This window comes from Poeciliopsis prolifica, unplaced genomic scaffold (assembly GCF_027474105.1).
Source record: "Poeciliopsis prolifica strain line A6 unplaced genomic scaffold, Auburn_PproV2 SCAFFOLD005, whole genome shotgun sequence".
Classification (NCBI taxonomy): domain Eukaryota; kingdom Metazoa; phylum Chordata; class Actinopteri; order Cyprinodontiformes; family Poeciliidae; genus Poeciliopsis; species Poeciliopsis prolifica.
Window position 1 is genome coordinate 9,375,396 of NW_026562380.1, and position 25,788 is coordinate 9,401,183.

Sequence of the window (25,788 nt, forward strand, 5' to 3'; positions counted from 1 at the left end):
CTCATTCACATAGTCACTTTCCCCCTGCTAGAGACTTTCACCACTGCAACTTTTTGCTGCCTACCAGGTGAGTGGACATTCTTACTAACCATATTGATCTAATGATATTTCCGTTTAATCTTTTTTTTAAAATTTGGATTATAGTCATTTGCATCTAAATACGAGCTCTTCAGTGTGTGGGTGTAACAGGTGCTTTAAGGGACGAATTGTGGACAAAAGATGCTCAGTCACCTATTTTCTGTTTCTTAAAGGAGACATATATCTTTTCTTTAAATCTGACTGCGGCAACAGTAGCACAAAAATAAAAAAAAATCCCACTTTTTTCATTTTATAGCATTTTGTAACCGCATCTAATCTTTAAACTGGGTTATGCATACTGTTTCCTTTGGATGGCTTTGCCCAATGTTTGGCATGTTGGTGGTTTCTTCTTTTGTAATTTTATTCTAAAAATCACACCCATCCACATATTTTAGGGCATTTTTTGGTCAATGTGTTTTCCTGTGGTCTGTCTTGTTTAAAAGTAACTCTCTCTCTCTCTTTCTCCCTCACTCTCCCCCACTTGTGTTTGTGCTGAAACTCTTGTTCAGCACCAGGTTAAAACCTGCCTGGCGTATTTCTGTCTGGTTAGTTTGCCTTGGGGGATGTTTACTTACCTTAATTACCTTGTGAAAGTGAGCAGCTGTACCTTAAATTATATGCCTGTGTTTGACATGAGGGGGAACGTGCTTATTTGATATTTAAGGCTTCCACGACATCACTATTGGACCAAAGGCTTAGCAGTAGTGAATAAAATCATCATCCTGGAAAAAGAAAACAAGGCAAAGCAAGTCTTATCTCGCTGCTTATCATCAGATAAGAATTATGTCTGAGAGCACAATTCTTGGGGGGAAAAACTATCACAGTTACAGTGATTGACTGACTCTTCTTTTGCCCTAAGTGTTTCATACACGATTGTATGCCATTTGAAAGGCATCCAATTAAATCATAAACCTAATTGAAAACGTGCACGGTTTCACTGATGTAAGAAAATTAGTTCGAACTTGCTAAGCCGAGCTGTGTGTCAACCTTTTACCTCCAGGTTTCCTGCCTCCACCCATGATGCCCCGCTCCCTCGGCTTAACCGTCCAGCTCCTTCTGCTGCTGTCCCTCGGCTTCACCGCACGCGCCGAACCGCGGAGGACCACGACATCTCAGCGCAGAACTCCTCGCGCGCCGGCCGCCAAGGTGCGACTCGCCGGCAACTTTGCGCGCGAGTCGAACGAAGGGCGCGTGGAGGTGCTGCACAACAACACCTGGGGCACCGTCTGTGACGACGAGGTGGACATTAACCTGTCGAACGTGGTGTGCCGAGAACTGGGGTTTCGAGGAGCGGTGACGTGGGCCCACAGTGCCAAGTATGGAGAAGGCACAGGTAAGAGAACTTGCAGAGAAAAGTTTGCATTTCTTTCAAAAGTTACCGAGGCCGTCGACTTGAATAAACATTGACCACTTAATTGAAGTTATGAAGATTCTAAATGTCTTAGAGTGGAAAATGGTACAGTTCTTGAATAGTTAAACACTGGTGATCATTTTTGAAGCTTCAATTTTAAAAAGAAAGTGAAATAAAAATATTTAATGACTTAGCAGTGGGTTATTCATTAAAATGTTTGATACTTTCATTATAGACCACAGTTTCACCCATTATCAGATCAGTCAAATATAACTTTGTTGAACCCAATGCTTGACAAGACAAGAAATAACTAATTAGAAAAGTAATTTAGATTTGAGTGTGTTTATGTAATGAACAAGGGTAAGAGATGATTTTGGAGGGGATGAAGCAACCAGTTGAACAATTGCAAATCCAATATTTAGAACTTGTTGGTATATTTACTGTTGCTGTTTTGCTAGGAATTTAAGTCGAAATTCCTAACCAACTCTTAAACACCAATTTCTATGTAACAAAGGCTTCCCTCAAAGTTTTTAATAGATGTCCATAATTTTGATGTGTAAATCTGTAGTGCATGTGTTTGAAATAGTTTGACTGTGAGCACAAGTAGAGGTAACAGACATTGTAGGTGATTTCTTTTTTCTTTTTATTTCAAATACAATGTTTGTTTTATATTGGAAGTATCTGCTTGAGGATATTTGGAATTAAACAACCTACACACAGGACTGGGAAAGTTGACACAATTTGTTTCTAGGAAAAGTGGCATATGCACCTACCTGCATGATGTTCAATGAGATATCTGAAGTGCAGACAGAATGAATGGGATTCTGAAAACCTGAATTGTTTATTTTCACTAGGAAGAACAGATTTTATTTTTTTTTTACATAAATCTGCTTTGACGATTCTGCCTGCAATGTGATTAAATAACATGCCATAATTATATTAACTCCAAAAGCAATAAATGCTTTTTCCTGTAGGACAAAGCGAACAGTGGTGGAAGTCCTCATTTAGCCAGTTTAATCAGACTTTTAAAATAACTAAGAAAACAAAGAAAACTTTTTTAGTAATTGAAGTGCAATGCTTGCTAGGGTTGACTGACAGGCCAGCACATAAAAATCATGGGTAGAAAAGAGTCATTTGCTTAAGAAAAATATCTCTATTTGCTTGCCAGTGTTTGGAACACTTGCTGTGGTTTATAGGCATTCTTTAGTGGTTCTTTTAAATCCAAATTAAAGAGGAGGTTGAGTGGATTCAACGAGCTGAATCTACACCCCCTCTGCTGCCTTGTAAAATACTATGTATCCGCTACTGAACACACTGTTAAGGTGGAACCCTAAATCAGCCAGTCATAAACGTCAAGTGTTAAGGATGTTAAGGAACTGATTTAAGTTGTTGTGTAAAGAAGCATTGCAAACCCATGCATGTAGCAATCATTTAAAGTCCTAATGAATTACGTCATGAATTTCTCCTTTCATAAGGTCCTATTTGGATGGACAACGTACGGTGTGACGGCTCAGAGAAGTCCTTGAAGGACTGCAAGCACAATGGTTGGGGGGTAAATGACTGCAAGCACTCTGAAGACTTAGGGGTTGTGTGCACCCTTGAGCGTAGACTGGATCAGTCTGCCAGCAGAGTTTACACTACACCAGTCAGACCTTCTGGCAACACTGCTTCTCAATGGGGGGGTATTGTTGCAACACAGAGGCATCCAGGATACGGGTATTATGGAAATGGACATCCATATGAGATCCCAAGGTTCCAAAGACACCACCATTTTCAGGTACAGAATCAGGTCCATCTATCTTTTATTCTAAGAAAAATGTCTGTTTATAGACAGGATGTGCTTCTTTCGTCAGGGTCAAAGTAGAGTACGTATCGAAGAGGTCCGTCTGCGCCCCATCCTGTCAGCTACAAAGAAGAAGAACCTTATCTCAGAGGGTGTAGTAGAAGTGAAGCATGCTGGGAGATGGAGGCAAGTCTGTGACCTAGGTTGGAGTCTCAACAGCAGCCGGGTGGTGTGCGGGATGCTTGGCTTTCCAGAGGCAACTCAGCACAATGTCAAAACATACAAGTGAGTATGACGGTCTCTCAGCAGCTGTGTTTGGGAAAACTGTGCTTAGAAGAGCAACCTGCTGTGTAACTTAGTTATTTTTTTATGAATTCAAGCCTAACTTACAGTATAAAAACATAGCAGCAGCTCCTCATTCAGAGCTGCTTCGAGTAAATGACTCGCTTTAGGCTTATCTTTCTCACCCAGCCTCTTCACCTCCCTTATACAGCCTTAGGATGATGATAAAGGGATCCCCGTCCGATCTCCATTGCCCTTTCTCTGCCCCTCTTTCTTGGCAAATCACCCCTGCACACCTCATTGCCTTTCTCTCACAGCTTTGCCTTCTCTCCTTCTGATGCTATCTTTCTCCTGCAGCTCACAGACAAAAAAAAACAGCACTTTAACTTTTAGATTCCCTTGCTGAGGTGTAATATTACCGCTGATTGTGGTGTAACTGTGCCATCAATATCATGCATGACCAAGATAACTATTAGAAAGAGAAATAAGGGTTAGCATGTAAAGGACTTGTCTTATTGACAGGGAATTGTCAACAGCACAGCATGTATTTGCTATTACATCTGGCCACACCATACTTTCAGAGTAAACATTTATTTGCAAAGGTAAATACTAGTGGTAAAATTACAAATGCTTTCAGTTAGTGCTATTAAAAGGTTGACCCAATCCTGATGACTTTATTAGAATTTTGAATTATGTGTTTTAAATAAAAACTTAATATAAATACTGCAAAAATAAAATCAGTATCTTTGTAAATACATCATCTTAGAAACTTAATTTGTTGCTTTTATGTACAAAAAAAAGAATCACACACACAATACAAAGCCCAACTGCTGTCCAAAATTGTTGTTAGAACAAAAGTTTATGAGATGAAAAATAATTGTATTTTCAACTGAGACAATGTGATATACTATCATAGACAGTAATTTAGAACATTTTTGAGTTATCTCAACAAATTTTAGTAACAATTGTCATTTATTAATCATACACCAATGCATCCAAGCCTTTATTTCTGTTGATTAAAAGATTTTCTGGTTACAGCCATTGAAAACATAATATATAAGATCAAATGAATGAAAAAAATTTACAGGAATCTGGGGTTAATGAACAATATGTCAAGATTGTCATTTTAAAATGCTACATTTTAAAACAAGACTCATTAAAATGTGTATTTTGATCTATTAAGTATGACATTTATAGCCTACATCCATGTCCTATAAATGATTAGTTAAGCCGGAAACAGACATTAGCACCTTGATATTTTTTATCATTAGCAATAGATCAGAAAAATAAGAAATACAATTAAAAGAAGTATCAAGAAAATGTTAACATTGTCGGCCAATTAAATACAGCTTTATTTATTCAGCACTTCTGGCAAAAGCTGAAACGTTTCACACTACTATGGGTAACTTAGAGGACAGTAACAAAAATTATTTGTTCAAAAAATCAATTATAAGTAGAGGTAGCCTCCTAATCAGGTGCTGGATATGATTTGCCTTAGAGGTCTAACTGGGAGGAGAATGTTATTCATTTTAAACATTTTTTTTAAGATTTCTGTTTTCTTTATGAACTATTCCAACTGTGGTAAATTCACTCACTGAAGGTATTTCTGGATTGTCATTATATAAAATTGCCCAGTCTAGTATAAATTTATATTGTTAAATTATTGGAACCCCCAACACACTATAACAACCTCCTTGTGTTAAAGAAGGAAGTCATGTGACATCAAAGGCGCTCCGAAAAAGGTGGAGTGTACCAGGACAGCCTGACTCTGTTTGCACTCTGAACAGGATCATTTATTATTAGAGTATGCCTGCAATGCAGGTGTAAACCTTACTGTCTGTCTATTCAGTTTCCTCCTGCTGCACAGACTCGACAGCAGAGATACAGAGAGCTGAAGGTGGAACATAAGTAATATTTAAGAGGCGAATTGGATGAATAGATTTGCATCTCTGCAGCATTTAAGCAGACATTTGGTGGCTTGCCAAGGGAAGGGAGGTGACAGATAAGAACAGGGTTGCTGTAGCTTGAAGACCATGGAGTTAATTCTACAGAGAGTCTGCTAGCTGTTTTAAGATATAGTTTTTACATTTTCACCAAAGGTCAATTAGGGGAGGCTAGACAAAAGCTCTTCTTCTTCTCTCTTGGGGTCTGACTGTACACAAAAAGAGAGTAATAGTTATTTTATCTAAATATACGGGGAAAGGCTTAGCCAAACGTGTTTTGGGTGTGTAAATTCCGGAGTTCTGGCACGGAAGTGGTCATGACTTGTTACTTCTTGGTCAGCCTGGCCTCAGAATGACCTAGTGTTTAGCTGAGATCTAAGGCTCTACACTGGTCTGAATCATGATTATGTGTTTGCTTCCAAATCTGTACCTGGTTGCAATCTCCACAGATGCTTATTTGCTCCCTCTTGATATGTATTTTCAGCTTTCAGACTGCTTCTCAGAGTACAAAGGCCCCATGTGTTTCAGCTGTTTGTTTTATACTCAAGCTTATATTCAAAAAATCTTTTCTTAACTTTGTTTTTTTCTGTAAACACCAAAGATGGCTGGAAATGATAAATTCGGATGTAGTGGTTAATCAGAACACGAAGAATTGTGTAAAAACTCTACAGCTTCCAAAAGAGGTTTGGGATTTTATTTAGCCATGACATTCCCTGCTAATTCTCCTCTTAACCCACTCTTTCAGTCCATTCTTAGAAATTCTGGACCCTGCCATGTTTCTCAGCTCTGTGTGTCTTTTGGATGAAACTCTAAAGAGGCTGTAATTGCAAGTTGGTCAGGACCAAAGCTCTTCTGGGTTTTTGCTGAGGGTGAAAAACACCCCCAATTATAGCCGTGTGTGTGAGAGAGTAAAACAGCGCTGGCAACGAAAGTGGAGGCGAGTAACAAGCGCAAGAGGCAGCAGAGAGAAGGAACAAGAGCAAGAGTCTGACATGTGAGCTTTTCGCTTGCTCGTGTGAAATACAGCCAATTACAACTGAGGTCTGCTGCACTCTCCGCTGCGTCAGCGGCTGTGTGTCTTGCTCTGTCACCATAGTGATTTGGGGACTTAACCAGCATTTGTTTAATTACCTTTCGGCTTAAATATTCTTATGATAAGGGTATCATTTCTAGGCTATTTGGTGACATTTTTGTGTTCAAATAGGGTTTTTCTGTCTGGTGACTGTGTGATCCACCTCAATGACCTCTTTAATTTACTTTCCCGTCTTTTAATTATCGTATGCATTCCAGTGGCTACACTTATGGTTTGCAGCAGACTGTGCAAGATTGCTTTCCAAGCACAAATGAAGAAGAGTAATCTGAATCATCTCGCTTTGATCAATTGTTTCAATACTGAGATGAGTTTAAAAATGTTTACTGCTAGAATATTTAATTTATCATCAGTTTGCTTTAATTAAGGGAGATGAAGGCAGATGCTGATTTCTTTTTCCTATAAAACTTGGCACCTATTCACACTAATCTAAACTCTAATGTGGTGTACTGTCAATTTAGTCAAGCTGAGTGATGCTATTATAGAAGCCTGAGTTTTCTCACCACGTCAGCACAGCAATATGATGGTTACCATGCTATGTTGCACTGATGCAGGAATACATTCACAAAAACCCCCCAAGATGTATTGGTTATGTATACTGTACCCTACAGTGCATTGAAATATTTTAATTTTCAGCAATAGAAATAATTTATATTTTATTTATTTCAAAATGAAATATTGAAATGATCTGAAAATTTTAATTTTGAGTTCTCATTAGCTGTAATGTTAAATCATAAAAACAACAGAAATGACGTGAAACATGTCAGTTGTGTGCATCATTCTAGATGTCTTTGTTTATCACCTTATTTGCCTCTATGTAGGTTTATTCTGTTGGGCATATTATCTACTGCTTAATGTGTAAATTATCTGATCTGAACTTTGTTTTGAAATCTCAAATTTGCTATGAAGTGAATGCAAGTTTTCAACCTAATTATTAACATAAATCAACTTTTCAGTGATGTTCACTTCCAGACACACCATTGCTACCTAATTTGATGAGTGATGTATTCCTTAAGACAAAACTGGTAGCAAACATTAACAAGAAATGCTGTACGATATAATTAAATTGTAAAGCAGTATGAGACTGATGTAACTTGAAGTATGGTGAAAGGCTTGTCTTTTAGCATTATTATATCAGCCCCTGTCATTAACTTCAGTTGAATCATTTCACAAGTGCTGAAGAGACAATTTGTCTAAACAAAGCACAGACAGTTATAGGTGTTTGTTGGTTCCATTTGTGTACTTCAATGGAAAAGTCCTCTCACCATTCCTACCCCTCGTTACAACTGGATGAACATTTGCACGAAAAGAATGAAATTCAACATGTGTAATTCAGTCAAATGAAATAACAGAAGGTACCATTTACAGTGTGCTTTGTGAAGAGGAAAAATGGTTTGTTGATTTGTCTGTGGTGAGGTCACAAACAAGTCGCAGACACGTGAGAAAATGTGTACATGCACACTGCAAGCTTCCTATTAACCACTGCTGCAAAGCCACATGGCAGACACATTTAAAGTATTTTACAAGAGTAATTTAAGATCCTGTAAAGAATAGGGCCAGAGCTCCAAACAGTTAGCCAGTTACAGTTTGTTGCAGGTTTATCTGCCATTTTGCTGCCTCCTAAAAAGGATACATGCCTAATATTTTTCAAATGGATTTAAATTAGACTGTTTCAGGAGTTTAATTTCACTTGAAATTTTTCAATCGTTTTTCTGCATTCAGGTCTTAGAAACTGATTTTTTTTCTGGTTCTAATGAACCAGAAAAAGATGCACCTGCAAATTTATATTTAACCTGTACAAAACTCATATGACGGTGAAATGAAACTATGCTAAATTTAAAACAATCTTCAAATACTTTTTGATAAGTGATGTTTTTAGGTTAAGAGCAGAATGTTCTCATGTCTTGAGTTAACACTGAAGAGTCGAAAACAGGCCATATGTTTCTGGAAAGTGTACATTCAGCAATTTATGACTTCATGCAACTGTCAGACATAACAGTATGTAATGGACAATCAGCCTCTTGATTCCAACATTCTCAGTTTATTTTTCAAGGTTTGTGCCTTGACTTTTAAAGAACATGTAGCGTTGCATGTTAGGAATGCAAATATTGACTCACCTTTGCTTTCATTCAGATACACATAGATGTGTTTGTTTCTTTAAAAAAATGGGAGAGTAACTGAAAACAGCATGCCAGGATGTGAACGTTTCTTTCAAGAGTTCTTCAATGAATGTCTTAACCATGTCGATTCATTTGTTTTCATATATGATGTGTTCCAAAGAAATATAGGTTTCATTATGAGCCTGCTGCAAAAAATAGGATGTTTGAAAAAATTGAAGTATTGAACTTCCTATATAAAAGTGCTGGCTTGCATATGCATGCGTGTGTCTGTTTATAGGTTAGCCAATGTTTTTGTTGCAAAACGAATATATGGCCTTTGCAGTGGTCTGTGAATGAACTGGCATAGGGCGAGCGGCATGTACTCTTTGTTGCTTTGCAGGGCTTTCCTCATCACCGCACTCTAAAAGTGAGCCAGTTTAGCCATTCCATAAATCATTGTTCGGTTCCTGCATAGTGCCGCCGCTTTTGTTTGTATATTGTGTTTGGTTGAAACACTGCTTTTGCCATAAACATACTGTGTCACTGAAGTTGCATGCAACATTTTTTGGATTGCATTGAGGGTTTTGAGGCTTGCAGCACAGTTCAGAATATTTAAAAAAAAAAAAAATATTTTTTTATTATTGTTTCTCACTTGTTATGTATGTAATTTTGGCCTTGTGTAAAAATATAAATCAATGTTATGGTCTGACATAGAATGGGTTTTGATTTTTTAACTCTAAGTAATTATACCCTCATAGCACAGTCTTGTGAACAACTAATTTTAATTCTACATTGTGGTGCAAAAGCACAGGACTGTAATATTTGTTTTTAATTCTTTGCAGGAAAATATGGGATACCAAGGTTAAAGATCCATCAACAAGGTAATAGAAGCACAAATAGAAGACTGCTTAATCTTAGACACACAAAGTCCTAATGCAGATCTGCTTCAGCAGTTTAGTTCAAATGTACAATTTTAATATTGATTGTTGCTAGATTCGCATCATCCCTGTCAGTTATTTTTAAATCTGGGGTCAGGTTGCTCCATTTACAAGTCAATAAGGGAAAGGCCCATTCTTTGTCATATGCTGTCCCTCCAGAAAGTTCTGGTTCTGCCCCTGGAAAACCTCCAATGATGTGACCAGCAGGTTTTCTGATTAGAAGTACTTTCAATACAAAGAAGAAACAGCTTCAATTTGAACTCACTCCAAATCACAGTTTTTTTAGTATGTCAGGTCAGTCATCATACCCTGAAAATGAATTTTATTCAATTTGATCTGGGATTGCATATTCTGTCACAGTGCTGTGACTATGAAAATGCCATGTTCTGTACTTTTCGGTCACCAGTGGTTTTCATTTCAGAATTCTCACACAGATGCGAGTTTTTCCAAGTCTCTTGTTGAATCATGAACACTAACCCCAAGTGAGGAACTGTGGTCTGTAGCCCTTTAGATATTGTTCTGAACATTTTTGTGACCTCCTGTAGTACTTTGCCTTCTTCTGGAAAGGTTTACCACTATTTCATGTTTTCTCCATTTACAGAGAATGGCTCTCACTGTGGTTGACCAGAGTCTCAAACCCTTAAGAGATGGCTTGTTAGAAAGTCATTTACAAATGTCTTTTCAAATGTATGTACTTGGGGGACTTTGTTGCTAGTCAGTTTTTGTATTACTTTAGCTCAGGGACGATATGTTGCTTTTTGAGATGTTGTGGTCTACTTCATTTTGTCAGACAGTATTGTGTCCAGAGTCTGCTGGTCTGCATCACAGTGAGAAGTAATTCATGATTTAGCAAGAGAGGTGATTTATTTTCCACATGGAGCCTGGTCAATTTGTATAATTTCCTCCTAATAAATGAAATTATCATTTGGAAACTGCTGTTTACTTTTACTCAGATTATGTTTGTCTGATATTAACTTTTGCTTGAAAGTAAAAAAAATAAAAAATCAGGACAAAAGAAGAAATTTGCCAAATACTTATTTACAACATTGTATGTGAGGGTTGGAAAATAAATGTATGATACTGGGAATAAGCTGTTGTCATAATTATAATCAAACCAAAATATTGTTGAGAAATCTAGATATTTCAGTGTCATGTTGTGCAGAACTTTAAAAGATATATCACCGACGTCTTTTTTGTGTCTTTCCAGAGTAAACCTGATGGCAAAAAAGAAGGGATTCTGGGTAGAGAAGGTGCACTGTCTGGGCACAGAGAACACCCTCTCGGAGTGTCACTCTCAGCTGTCGATTCCTCGAAGTCCTACCCCTTGTAAGAACGGGCAGTTTGCAGTGGCAAAATGTGTGCCAGGACCTCAATTTGCTCGCATGTCCTCAGGAAGACCCCAGGCTCCTTATCCAGTAGTGGTAAGAAGAATAAAATTATATTTCTAGTAACATTATCTTATTGTGTCCATCTGTGGAAGAAAACATATTCTAAAACATGGTCTACCCTGTACAGCCTGTGCGTCTCAAGGCAGGTCCCAGGCTCGGTGAAGGCCGTGTGGAGGTTCTCCGAAATGGAAAATGGGGGACAATTGTTGATCACTTGTGGGACAGAACTGCAGCCAGTGTTGTTTGCAGAGAGCTCGGCTTTGGTACTGCCAAGGATGCCTTGCATGGAGCCTTTATGGGCCAAGGTAGGAGAGAAAACTGTTTAGAAACAAAAAAAGTTGGAAATTTTTGAAAAGTCCATATTTAATTTAATATTATAAGTCAGCAGTTTGCTTGTTTGAATGTGTTTATTGTGTGTCATGGCATTTTGTAGACGACAGAGAGACTTTCGCTTATCTTTTGCTTATCTTTCACTTATCGTAGACACCGCACCCGTCTGCCCTGACTGATTAGATAATGTGCAGGCATGTGTGTTTGCATTTTGCCAATGTGTATTACCTCATGAACTGCAAATGTGTTGATTGTCATATCTCCAGCTGTGATTATGTGAGTCCTTTGCCAGTGGTTCCAGCTGCCCAAACACCATGTGCACGTGCACACACACACTTGCAACAAAAAAGCCATGGTGGTTTATTTTGGTATTTGGCAACTCAACCCAGAGACAAAATCTTGCAAGAGCCAAGCCTGCATTTCATTTGAAATGTCCAGCTCCTGTGTCACCCACAGCTACAGTCAGTATCCAGCTGTACCAGCGGTGTCTCCACCCTTAAGATATGTGAGAGAGAACGGCTTCCCCCTGTCTCAGGCTTCCAGGGTGTAGTCCAAAAACATGCTAAAGGAGATTAAATGTGGGATTGTGTTCCACTGCTTTAGCTATTCAGATGATCAAAGCAAATGTAATTTTATATGTTATTTCTGTAGATGTCATTTATGTTGGCTTTCTTTTTGATGAACCAGCACAGCTAAAGTCCAGATCACCCAACATTTTGTTCTAAATTCATCTTGTCATCTGGCTCAAGTCCTGTCGTTTTATTTGTGGCTGCACGGTGGCACAATTACTTTCACTGTTGACTTGCAGCAAGAAGTTAAAGCTGGTTCTGAAGTTTTGCTGTACTGACTTATTTACTCACAAAATATTACACTAAGTCTAGCTGCCTTCATTGATCAGCTGACTGACAGTGTGGGGTAAAACAGTAAGCAGATCAGAGCTGCTGTGCTCCACACAGCTGAACAAAACTTCAGCCCCTCTTTTACCCTTTCTGGCGTCTCACTAAAATAATTTTACATTATAGCATATTTATAACATTGGGAAGGGCATCCTGGTGGAAAGTCTTTCCATCTTTGAAACTGTAACTTTTTATACCAAGGGTTACGAACAAGTATCAACAGGACTTCTTGTTGCTGCTGATACTTCCCTGACTTGAAGTATCATAAACTGTATGCTTTAATTTTTCTTTTAAGAAATAATACCTTAAATATTCGGAGAAGAATGTTTGAGTAGACACAGCTGAATCTCAGGAATCATGGAATTTTAAAATGGAAAATTCGCATCATCCCAGTCTGATTAAATACTTTAAGCTCTTGACAGCTGTGTGAATCATGGCGCTCTTATTATTCCACTGGAGTAGAAAATATCAGCTTTTAACTTATAATTTATAGACTTATAATTTAAATATGTGGTTGCAGTCCTGGTGTGCTTTACACTTGTATGAGTTGGATATAATTATTCAACACAATAAATGATGCTAATTAGTCAGACCCAGGTTGATGATTACTGGGGACAGAATATTTAGACAAAAACACCACACCCTTTCAATTTCAGAATGGAAACATTTTCTTGTTAACCACTAACCTAAGATGTTTACTTTTCTCATCAAAAAAAGTAAAAGTAAAAGTAATGATTGTTAACATTTTCCATCTGTTAACTTAAAATACATAATAATTTGTGTAAATAATGGAGCGAAACTTGTTTTGTAAATACTTAATTAAGTATTTACAGCATCATCATCCCTGATTTAAATTACAGGGACAAATGTTTTTGTTTCCTTTTTGACCAACAGTTTTGTATTGACTATGTAATTTTGCCATTGAGACACACATACATAGGGTCCCATGTATAGAAATGGGACCAAAACACCCTTGGGCCCGTGTGTTTGTTTGGATTGCAAACCGTGTGTGGTTTGTTTCTGGGGACTTATTTTGGGGTAAGGTTTAAACAGACCGTGTCACAGTTCATTTTGATAATCTCTTTCATGAGCTTTTGCCTCGATAAGTTGAACACTGGGAGATTATATCAGGTTTGTGGCAGATAGTTGTGGAAGTGGGAAAGATCTGTACTTTTTATACATATGGTGTCAGCCAATTCTTGATGACCACTGTGCAAGCCTACAATTAGTTAAAATCATCACAGGTGCAGATCAACTTGAGCTCCAGTCTAGTCCCAACTATCTTAATTTGCCACCCATTTTCTTGTATTGTTTCTGTTTCTAATTGTCTGTGTGATTCCAGCTGTTTGCTTCCATGCAGGTTTTGCCATTTGCACAATTATGCAAAATAGTGGAGCCACTGTTCATTCAGTGTTTCCTCATCCTCTAGCTTATAGTACCACTAACATTTTGCTCTTCAAGGACTTTTTCCTGTCATCTTCTATATTGTTATGAGATTATCTGGCTGTTAGCACATACCAATCAGCTTTTTTTGTTTTGCTGACACACATTTGGCCTTGTTTGCGCACTCAGGGTGGCAGACTACACACAACGTGATTGTTGTTGTTGTGCTCAGAAAAAAAGAATGGCTGTAATGAGCTGTGACTGATGCCTGAAGTTGATGTTTTTGCTGGCATGTTTGCCTCATAGGATTGTTTTGTTATGCAAGATAGAAGCTTTAGCACAGAAAACTATTTGCTTGCATGTGCTTTTATGCTCTTATGGTACTGTGCTCACATTGGGTGGCACAATACACAAGAAATACTACCTCTGACTTGTTTGAATGGTTTTTCTTCTCAGCATTCCTCAAAAGTTCTACATCTCTTTCTATCTCTTTAGGTACGGGACCTATTCATATGAACAATGTGCAGTGTATGGGGTCAGAACGCTCCATCCTGGACTGCTACTTCCAAGAAGTCCAGCCATGGACATTCAAACACACTCAGGATGCTTCTGTACGCTGTAATGTTCCCAAGACTGGCATAGAGAAAACGGTAAAGAAATTAGGTTACTAGATGTCTTTATTGCACTCTATAGTTATGGGAGATTGATTCTGATCTTCTAATCTCATGGTCATCCAGGTTCGTCTTGCTGGTGGAAGAGCCTCTTCAGAAGGACGTGTCGAAGTTTTGATGGACTTTGGGGGACGGAAGCGCTGGGGTTCTGTCTGCAGCGAAAACTGGGGGATAAATGAAGCTATGGTGGTGTGCAGACAGCTCGGTTTGGGTTTTGCTGCAAGTGCTCATCAGGTAACGTCCTCAACCAACATCCCATTATAACTTGGATGAAGTCCACAGCTTTTCTCAATGTTTTGAAGGATTCTGTTCTGAAACTTTCAAAGCAGTGCTCCCTCTTACAACAGTTAGTCTCACTTTAAATGTGATAATGTAATTTTTTTTGGAGTTCTCAAAATTGCCTCAACACTGTGAGTTCCTGACAAGGGAATGACACAAATTTTTACAGATAGATATATGATTGTTGTGTCTGTGCTAGATTCCCTAAATAATAAACTGTGGTGCTGCTCCTGTAATTGTTTACCTCCACACTGTCTTCCTTTGGCAGGAGACCTGGTACTGGCCTGGTACTGCGAATGCAAGTGAAGTGATTCTTAGTGGTACTCACTGTGTGGGAACAGAGCTCTCTATCCAACAATGTCGTCGCAACAACCACATCCACTGCCCTCGCGGAGGAGGAGCTAAGGCTGCTGGGGTCAGATGCTCAGAGAGTAAGCAGAATCTCTGATTAGAACCTCCAGGTCTTCTCTTCTGATGCAACAACTTGAACATGTCTCACATTCACCATCTTTCAGCTGCTCCAGACCTTGTTTTGGATGCCCAGCTGGTTCAGGAAACAACCTACCTGGAAGACCGACCACTTCATTTGCTGACTTGTGCTCATGAAGAGAACTGTTTGTCATCCTCTGCTGCCAGAATGAACTGGCCATATGGCCACAGACGCCTGCTGCGCTTCTCTTCTCGCATCATGAACCTAGGTCGATCCGATTTCAGACCCAAGGCGTCAAAAGAAAGCTGGACATGGCACCAGTGTCACAGGTAGGAAGCAAACGAAGGTGATAGCTATTTTATTGGTGTGGACTCTTAAAGGTGTAAAATGTGCTACTCTTGTATTTCGAGGATGCCAAATTAACACCTGTTCTCTTATGATCAATATCAACTGTGGGATTAACTTGTTATATGGGCTAGTTTAGTCAACTATGTCGAAAACACAGCTTCTGATTTTAAGAAATATTAACAGATATCCCACAGGATCAAGGAATCATGTGTAGTTTCCAGTTGCAAACAGGTTGACTATCAAGAGCTTAAAATTTTACCAGAGTTCGTCCTCATCATGTTTCTTGTGTTCCCTACAAGGCTTGTGATAAACTATTAATGGGACTTTACAGCTTTCACTCAACAACTTCTGGCCAGCTGCATTTTTCCATTAGGTCTTACTTCTTCAGAGAATGAATAAAAGCTCTGAGAAAGTAACACATTTGTCCCATGCTCTTACTATTCAATATTTGAAGGCAATAACTGTGCTAGATGAAATGTCCAAAGCTAATCTGATTTATAATATCGTGTGAATTCTTAATAAAATAAATCAGTTTTCGGTTGTAACACACTGTACATTCCCTTTCCCACCCACCAACTCTAGTAGTTCCTACTGCATTGACACTGAAACATTTTAGAATGCCTTCCAGTCATCAATTTTATAAAAACTCAAATGTTGACATTCCCATAGTTTTGGTAAAAAGTTTATTAGAACAATGAAACCATCTTTCTCTTTTGTAAGGACAGCTTCCTTCATGAGGAACATTTGCTAAAATAGCTGCAGGAACCTGAAAACATATTAGATTGATTGCCAGTTTGTACGCTGGAAACAATGGAGTCAGCAGTCCTGATTTGTTAGTTTGTCTGTGGCAGTGATAGATAGAGAAGAAAAGTCCCCCAAAGATGCAAGTCATACAAGGGACAAGTTGCTTTTGGCAAAATCAACTCTGTGTCAGTTTATTATAGCATAATGTACTTATGCATGCAAGTTTCAAAGCACTCTATTCACTTAGAAAGAGTAAATAGCCAGTCCAAGCCGGCCCTAAAACAAGCCTCTGTGAGAGGTGTTCTGGTGACACCCTGCTCATGTTCAGGCTTTGAGGTCATAGGGATAGCAGCCATAGAAAGCCAGTGTTTGGTCATGTAAATACACACACTCAGCAGATTCGGATTCTCACCTGGTCTTTCCCCTCTGACATCACAGGCACTACCACAGCATCGAGGTGTTCACCCATTACGACCTGCTGACGCTGAACGGCACAAGGGTTGCGGAGGGACACAAGGCCAGTTTCTGTCTGGAGGACACATACTGCCCCGATGGTAATGTTCATGAAGTCGTTCTGTTTCCCCATTAATGGCAAGAAATTTCTTAAAATATTTCAACTGCCAGCTGTTCAGACAGGAGCGTTGTAGTGGTCAGTCCAGTCATTTGAGAAATCGCACAAGTCGCATCTCATTATTTGGAGATTTTTCTCCTGCTTTTAAGAAATTGCAGCCCCACATTTTAATCACTTAACTTATTTTAAGTTGCTATTAGGGAGAATATGGACACTTCTTTTTTGTGTGTGTGTGTTTAACTTTTGTTGTGCTGTGTTTTTCTGCAATTAATTAAGATTTCTGGTTATGGTTTGTGGATGCATATTAGAGGTGAATTGATGGACCAGCATACTACAAATAAATTGTAGATTAAATGAATAAATCCTGAGCTTAACAAATCTAAATGTTGTTGCAGTTTGTGTTGGTTTACTCTTCGTTCACTTAGTATGTCATGAACAAATATCTATTTATAAACAGCAATGAAGTGAAAGACCCCTAACAATAAAACCAGGTTAAATCAAATAACCTTTGATGCTGTCACTAATAGTTGCTATTTGTGTGTGCCACAGGAATCCAGAAGAGATTCTCCTGCTACAACATGGGTGATCAAGGCATTTCTGTGGGCTGCTGGGACACCTATCGCCATGACATTGACTGTCAGTGGGTTGACGTGACAGATGTACGACCAGGGGATTATATTTTCCAGGTTAGAGTTTGTTTTAAACTCTCCCATTGTATTTATTTATTTTGGGGTTGGGCAAATATCACAAGTCCAACCCCTCATTACTGTGCCAGTTTTACTTCCCTCAAAAAAATTAGACTAGAGCAGTGTTTCTCAACTTTTTTTGGGCTTACAGGTTAATTCTATGAAATGAATGCTATCATTTTATGAACTTTATTGTGGGTGCGCTAATTAAAACATTTTCCAATAAGTTGCTGCTTTGACACGACTACAGCACTGCCAAAACGTGTTTAAAAACCCTCAATAGAACAAAAAATATTTGAGAACCAGACACCTATAACCTGACAAGTGAATCACAGCAACATCTTCAGCTGGTTCAACGCCAAACTGACGCAATAAAGCTACCAGTAGCAGAAGCGCAGAGCTGCACCAAGAAGCTACAAACACTGAAGAGAAGAACTACCATTGATACAGTTGCAGCCAAACATGATTTAAAGTTACAGACCAAAGTTTTTAGCAAGTAGCTCAAGGTCTAAACTGGTATTGTTGTGCATACAAGTTGTAAACTTCGAGCATACGCCCCCAAAAAGAATCACGGTGTCCTCCTTTTGCAAATATTTCTGCCACTCCCCCTGCTTTCCTCTGAACACCCCATCAGGGGTGGTACTGCTCCCATTGAGAAACGCTACACTAGAGAAAATCAGTGGACTTTGCTACCAAATTTGAGTCTTAATCTTCTTATACATTAATTAGCAAAAACTATATTTATCTAAAAGTTGTGAAGCCTGTTCTGATTTCTCTTTAATAATCATGATTTACAGCATTCAAAACATTTGTTTTACAAAATCCCCACTGTGAACTGTAATTTGCTATTATATCAAAGAAAGACGCCACATCATAATGTCTTTAACCCATTAACCCTCATCTTCGGAAAATACAATGGAAAAACGGAACACGAGCATTTTGTTGCATTTTAAGGGGTTTTAAGAAGAGTGGTTGTAAAACAGGACATTTTTTCATTTTAGCCTGCAGAGTAGCTTGCATGACTAACTGCTAACTACATCAACATCTCTAGATATTTGTAAGAAGTTTTCAAAAGACTCCTTAGGTTTCTAAATTCAACATGTTCCATAACAGAAATAGGTCGAAATTAAAAAAGGGTACAATAGAAAATCTTTCCTCAGCCTTTCCATTTTATTTTTCTCATGCCAAGTCCAGTAAACAGCCCATGTCTCCAGGCATTTTCATTGGAGACCAGAAATATTGTAAAGTGACTGAGTTTTACAGGCTTCTAAAAATTGAATTATGGTCTGCTAGAATGTCTTTTTTTAGTCTAAAGAAAGCTGCAAACTATCTTCATTGCCATTTGTACCCTTTTTTTCCCCTTACGCCTTTGCAACTGGCAGACCTAAGCAGATCAAACAGGCTGACCCCCATTATCATCAATTTCCATGTCAGAACCTTGATTCTGTGGTGGGATGTGGTATTCTTCAGATCTTAGCATGCTGCCAATTACCTTCAAGCTGTGGGAGACACATTACAGTGACACTTACTGTTTGAACCCACTGTTAATTATTGCTGTCACCAGTCTGTTAGGCTCATTTGATGATTATTGCTCTCACACACGTCAATGATGCATACAGACTCTATTTTTAGTCTGTATAATTTGCCCCATGCCAAGGTGTCACACATGTACAGTAAACTCTTGTTCCAACAAGATGTGCCCTAAACATGTTAAGTGGGGTTTATTGATAAAGATTTGTCTTGGCTTGGTGTGTGTATGAAGACATAATGACAGAAAAAGCAGCTGAGGAAACAATGAGGAATTTCACTAAAACCCATTCACACAGAGCCGCTTTTCATTAAAACCGCAACACCTTTGTTGCGATTCAGCCACTAGTTGATACGTCTTCAGTGATCGGGATTTTTTTATCAATACAATGTTTGAAACCAGGTCTCAGAGTGAAACTTTACAGTAGCATCCTCCCACAGAGGCGTCAAACAGTCTGCAGTTGTGAAAGCGCACGCGTGCAGAATGCACTGCTCTAGGTTGTCTTCTATGCATGAACCTGCATATAACAACAATAATAATTGTGGGCAGCACTATACTTTGCATGCTCCTTAACCTGTTCAGTTTAACACAGCTTCTGTTAAGGAATATACATGTGTGACATAACCACTTGGTTCTTGGAGACATAGGCAGGTTTCTTTTTTTATATAATTTGAGATAAGTGAGGCGGAAGCGAAAGGTCAAGAACGCATGCAAGTTCGACGACATGCTCAAATATTAGTGCCATATAAAGGCCTGGAATGACAATTACAGCGGATTAAATGTGTTTTGGCGGTGCTGACGATACGTGAAACTTTACCCAGTCAACAACCAAAACTACCGTCAGTTTTCAGGTGGAGGTTTTGTGTAAATGAGGACCAAACAACAGAAAACAAAACACAGCATAAAGTAAGCCCAGTGCTATTCACCAAACCTTTAAGCTGAAGGAATAAACACCTTTTAACAGCAGCACTCTTTGCCTTATGTGGTAAAGAAAAGGGAACTTTTGATTTTCCTTATTCAAGGCTTTACAACAAAAACCCAGCAGGCCTGTTCTTGAACCTGCCAAACACACCATATTACCCAAATTAACTATTGGCCTCTTTTAATCAAACAACTCCTAGTTCTGCTTCTCCATTAGCGACGGCTAATTTGTCCCCCAAAATTCCTCCTGCTCTATTTTTAATTTTATTGCCTCCACTCTAACTAAGATGTCTTTAGCCCTGTACGTTTAGGCCCTCTGCTGTAATTTACTCAAAAAAGAAAAAGAAAAAACAAAAATTGAAGATACTTTGTTTTGGTGCATTCACTGTGTTTTGAAGTTTTCTCCTATTTTGGTGTATATGGGCTTCTTTCTCCAAGAAGCTGTTTGTAACCTATACTTAAAGTGGGTGTAGTAGTTTACAGAGCAGCTATTAGAGTAAATGGCTTCACAGTATTATCACTAGCCCAGATTAAGAGAAAGGTTGTATCAGCAGTAACAGAGCTGCTCTGCAAATGACACGCCATTAGTACATGCACGGTGGAAAAAGACGGATTTCAGACATATAAACACGCATTACTTCTCTGTTGTAACAGACTTGCCTTTTAGGCTAAATCCGTTTTTATTTTTGCAGCGTGCTGGTGGTACGAGGCGGAGCACACGTTCCTCCTGTGCAAGAGCTTAATCCTGCATTATATTATAATTTCATTTCCATACGACCCCTGTAAATGTTACAGAACCTCTTCAGCGGCCGGTTTAGTCTGGCCAGATCTAAAGAAATTGGCACATGCTATAAAGATTTTTACAATTATTTATTCTTGAAAGATCAACCAGTGTGCTTCATACTTTCCATGAAACATGCTAAAAGCAAGTGTTTTAATGGTCATATACTCATATATGGAAATCCAAATGAAAATCCTTAAACACAGCAGGTCCAATGTGGAAGTTCAGCACATTGTATTTATCTTTTCAAATTAGAATCCTGCGTGGAAAATTCATCCAGTCGTCTCTTTATAGCTGAGAAGCAGATTGGTTATATAAAACAATACCAGCGCTCCTTGATAATAGCCCCTCTTACAATTTTATGTGCAGCTACTGTTTTCTTACAACAACTTTCCCAGAAACAGGAAAATGAGGAATCAGGTCATGTCTTGCAAGTTGAAGTCAATCCTGGGAGTAATGTGTCTAAGTGTAACACTTGAAGGTTTTTGAATCTGAGTCGTTCTCTGGTTGCTCTAGAACTTTTGATAAAATGTTTTGAGGTCTTGAATAAGTTTTCTTCTAGAATATGTCCACATTTAATTTGGTAGCAACCTCACTGAAGTACTTCTCTCATACGTGCTATCCTCTATTCTTTTAGATTATTATTTTTACTGGTTTCGAAGACAACATGTAAATCAAAAAGCAACAGATCTTTTTCTGTTCCTGAACTCTTCACATTTTTACATGCACAAGCGCATTAAGTACAAAAATACCATAATCTTTCAGGGAAATAAAGACCAGTTGTGATAGTCCAAAAAAGCTTATTTTGTTTCAGAGTGACTAAGTCGACTAATCTGGTAAAAAGAGTCGGTGTTATACAATATCTCTTTTGCCTTTAGATACTTTTTAGTCTCTAATTGGCATAACTATTTCACATTTGTTCCTCAAATATTTTTACTGACCAAAAAAAACAATAAATAATAAATCACACCAATTAATCACTTGGCATATTGGACGGAAAGTTATCTTCTGATTTCTTCAGGTCCATGTGAAAATTTGACACACTGTATTTATCTTTGCTAGCCAGAGTGCTGCATGGAAAAGTCATCCAGTTTGTCTTTTTATAGTCAAGAAACAGTTTGACTATAAAAACAATCCCAGCCATGAGAGGTGTTTATTAACAGCCAATCTTACAATTTTTATATGCTAACTGTTTTCTTGTACCGACTTTCCCGTTGAAGGGAGGCCCGACAATGAATCACGTCATTCTTTGCCTTTGGAAGTTAACCCTTTATTTGGCATAAGTGGCTACAACACAGGAATATGTTTTGATTATAACCGTTCCATTGCAGCTTTCCCTGTATATTTAGTTATAGTTCTCCTGCTGATGATCAGGAAAAAGAGTTCATCGTGCTTAACTCATCTACAACCTCCAGGATGGCTGCAATAATTCATCTCCACTCATCACAAACTTTGACCATTTTTTCTGTTTTGTACAACTATTGTTGTTTTAATGACTTTCTCAATGAGAATGAAGGTAGACCAATCATAATTATTGTCAATCTTTGCAGGTGGAAGTTAACCCCTCTTTGGACATGGCTGAGTCTGACTTTATGAACAACGTCATGAGGTGTCGGTGCAAATATGACGGCCACAGAGCTTACATGTATAGCTGTCACACGGGTAAGAACTGATGAAATTCTCTATTCTTAATATTTGATCAGATTTCTATTTTTGACATTTGTGTTGTTTTTCTACAGGTGATGCTTACAGTGCAGAGACTGAAGACCTTTTTGAGCACCAAAGGCAAATAACCAACAATTTTGTGTAGCTCATTCCGGTGTAGAGACCTCCCGATGAAGCACAGAGACAATTCAAAGTGGGCTAAGGGCAAAAGGCTCCAGGATCACGGGCCCTCCCATTAACATAACAACATGGGGCCTTCTAATCCTTGGAGATCTGGGTAAAATGTTTCAGAACTCATTAAGTGACAGCAGAATTCATTGCAGCATCTTCCATTGACTAAAACATCCATCGACGGCAAGAGAGGAACAGGTGTCAGTTTGTACAAATTGTTTCCGACCTCTACAAGGGAAAAGTTAACTTAGATTGTGATTTTAACTCTTCTGGATCTTAGCAAATTATAGAAATCTTACATTCAGAACTAACTAAGAATAGGTAAACTGGTACGGTTCTTATACTGGAAGATATGAAGACCTGAGAAAAAGGTATGAGATGAGATTTTGTGAATTTTGTCACAAAATGTTGCGTAACGGGTTTCTAAGACATTTTCTAAAAGTGCCACATTTTCAGGCTGTTAGCGTTAGCCTACAAAATTTCCCATTTAAGTTTATATCCGACTCATTTTGAATTTTGGTGCTTTCTTTTTCTTAACCAGTGATACTGTATTATTTTGTCACATTAACCTCAAGGAGTTTCATATGAAAGATTTTGTACAGTATATTTTGGATAATTTTCGTTAATAGACATATTTTATTTTATTAACTTTTTAATTCTAACTAAATAATCTTTAATTTTTTTACATGTTGTGTTTCACCTTTAGAGTAGATAACAGAAAGTTAGGTTTTTCATATAAGAAAGCACTTTATCTTTAAAACAAGTATTCAAATTTAGTCCCCATTTTTAATTCGCCCCACAATGTTAAATGTTTTATTTTTATTTTATTTTATTTTTTTTAATCATTATTTACTTTCTCCTTTTACATCCTGGAAAGTCAAATGGAAGGTTTTTGTTAGTCTTCTTGTTCATTGTGCTACTTATGCTGTATTTTATTACTTTATTTATTGGGATTTACACAGCATGACCAGTATAGATTTTTTGCTATCGCATTTAACCTAACATATCATCTATTTTTTTCCGACAAACACATCCAGGGTTAAATCTTTTGCAGTACTTACATTACACTGCAAGGTTTCCATCCTGAAGATAAATGAGTGTAGATTTATTTTATTTTAGTCATTAAAACAATTCTAGCTGTGCAGTTTTCCTCTTCTAGCCTCTCTGAGGGGAGGGAAACTGGTCTGACAAAACCACAGTATTGTGGTAGACAGGCAGGCTGGGTTTTGAGAGCATATAAAAAGCCTTTTAATTACCTTTGTTTGGTTAGACTTAAGGTTACGGTTACGATTGAGGGCTTGAGCATGTGCTTTATAAAGAAACACCATAGAAATGTTACTTATACAATCATGAAAAAGACAAGATTTTGGATTTCTTACAATAGATGCTGATTATCGAAGAGATTTAGTGAGGGATAAAAGGAGTGAAGAAAAGAATGAGAAAGGGATGATATTTGGCAAATGATTTATTTAGACATGTAGTTTTTACTTTAAAAAAACTGCCTCCTTGTTGGCTGCCTCTTGGAGACCACAAACTAGCATTTTCTGCTCCTCAACAGAAACAACATGTTTAGAAGGAAAAATAAACTATTCATGCTTCAAAGCAGTAAACACTGGCCTTGTTTTAAACTATAACAGGTCTTCTGAAATGTACTGTAGTCTGTCCTTTTTTTCTCAGTTAGTAGCTCAACAGACATTTAAAAAGCTCCACAGACTTTTTCCCAGCTTTTATTTGTCTGACTTCTTGTCTTAGTGTTTGAACCTATTCATGAAATTTATAGTCAGACTGAGACCTAATAAATTTTGACAAGATAATTCTTTGTCAATGTAATGACTACAATAGTTTATTGTTTCTTGAAACTCCAGAAATGTTGAATTTAATATTTGCTTTTATGTTCTTTTGGATTTTGACATACTATCATTGTGTGTTGTTTGTGTTATTTAAAAGTATGTCATTCTACAACATGAGTTGGTTCCTATTCTTCATTTTACTGTATTGCTACCTATGCTCTATGCATAGCACTGGGATATTGTTTTCTATGGCCAGTTTTGCTTATGTCTTTAAAGCTGAGAGTGAAAACCAAAAAAAGCGCTGATAGACAGTTATTTTCATAGAAAGCTGTACTCTCAGGGACTTTGACCTCATTTAAATACTTAAAACAATATATTTCATATGATGTGACTCGTTTTTTTAATTATTATTATTATTATTTTTTTTTTTTGCTGTGATGACAACAAATAAACCGGAGCGGTTTTGAAATGTTGGTGCTCTTACAAAAACTAATTGGTACCCACATGTTTACTCTGGAGGTAGGAATTTAAAGTATGACAGCGATAAGCTTTGCTACGTTTCTGTCCTGAAGGAAGTTCAGATGACTGTGGATGAGCATTGTCTGAGTCAGAGTCAAATCACAACCCATTCATCCATCATTACTGTGAATCAATAAAACTTCATCTCACATTAAACTGCTTCCTGGCTCGTTCTTGTTAATGCATGACACAGTACAAGAATTAATCACAGCGCACCCCGTTAAATTGTTCACAGACGTCTGAAATTATTCCCACAACCTGAACTTTGTACATGTTGTCACTCTGCAAACACAGACTTTAATGTAATTTAATAACTTTTTATTTGCAAATATGTCAGACTCAGTCAGGTTGGATGGAGTGTGCTGGTGAACTTCAGTTTCAAAGTCTTGTTATAGATACTCTTGGCTTCTGGTCAACACTTTGACTAGGCCATTTTAACTTTGATATGTTTTTGATCCAAACCATTCCATATAACTGTATGTTTAATGTTGTCATACAGAAAGATAAACTTCTGCCCCAGCTCAAGTGTTTTGCAAAGTTTTTTTTTTTTTTTTTTTTTTTTTTCAAATTGCCCTTTACTCATCTCCACCCATCTTCCTCTCAACTCTGATCAGTTTCCATTTTCCTTTTTTTTCTCACCATGCGGTGGCTACTGCTGTGATGCATGTGATGGTATGTTCAGGATCATAGCCAGTGTTATTTTGTCACAACACACAATATTTTAAGCTCATCTGATTAGACTGTCTTCCGTCACATTTGTTGTGTTTTGAGAATCTCCAAACAAGATTTCTCACAGCTTTCTTTCAACAGTCGCTTTCCTCTTGCTAATCTACACGAGAGCAAGATTTGTGGAGAGCGCAACACGTATTGATCCTGTTGTCTGCCCACCTGAGCTGCGGCTCTTTGCAGCGTCTCTGGAGTTATCGTGGGCCTTTTGGGCTCCTTCTGTGAATAACTGTAAGTTTAGGTGGGCAGTCATGTCTTTAATGTTTTCCGGTCACAGATGATAAACTAAGCTGTGCTCCATCAGATGTAAAAGTCTAGGTTACTGATTTACAACTTTACCCTGCTTTAAGATATATCACAGCGTTATCTTAGACCCCTTGGTGGTGTTTTTTGGTTT

The 25,788-nt window shown here is 38.0% G+C and overlaps 1 protein-coding gene across 1 annotated transcript; it reads left to right on the forward strand.

Moving 5' to 3' along the window:
- On the forward strand, positions 1-24,821 carry loxl4 (lysyl oxidase-like 4). Its single transcript, XM_055030062.1, has 15 exons — positions 1-67; positions 1,079-1,411; positions 2,905-3,206; positions 3,283-3,497; positions 9,469-9,507; positions 10,772-10,985; positions 11,080-11,257; positions 14,057-14,211; positions 14,299-14,466; positions 14,780-14,942; positions 15,027-15,270; positions 16,472-16,587; positions 17,154-17,290; positions 22,071-22,182; positions 22,260-24,821. Exons 2-15 carry the CDS (start codon positions 1,096-1,098, stop codon positions 22,328-22,330), a joined length of 2,430 nt encoding a protein of 809 aa, XP_054886037.1. The 5' UTR covers positions 1-67; positions 1,079-1,095; the 3' UTR covers positions 22,331-24,821.
- The last annotated feature ends 967 nt before the right edge of the window (positions 24,822-25,788 follow it).

What these genes read in the sequence shown, in the direction of transcription:
- loxl4 (XM_055030062.1), top strand. Translation starts at nt 1,096, where the DNA reads ATGATGCCCCGCTCCCTCGGCTTAACCGTCCAGCTCCTTCTGCTGCTG. An exon ending in TGGAGCCTTTATGGGCCAAG is followed by an intron (nt 11,258 to 14,056) that starts GTAGGAGAGAAA and finishes CTATCTCTTTAG; the next exon opens with GTACGGGACCTATTCATATG. An exon ending in ACATGGCACCAGTGTCACAG is followed by an intron (nt 15,271 to 16,471) that starts GTAGGAAGCAAA and finishes CTGACATCACAG; the next exon opens with GCACTACCACAGCATCGAGG.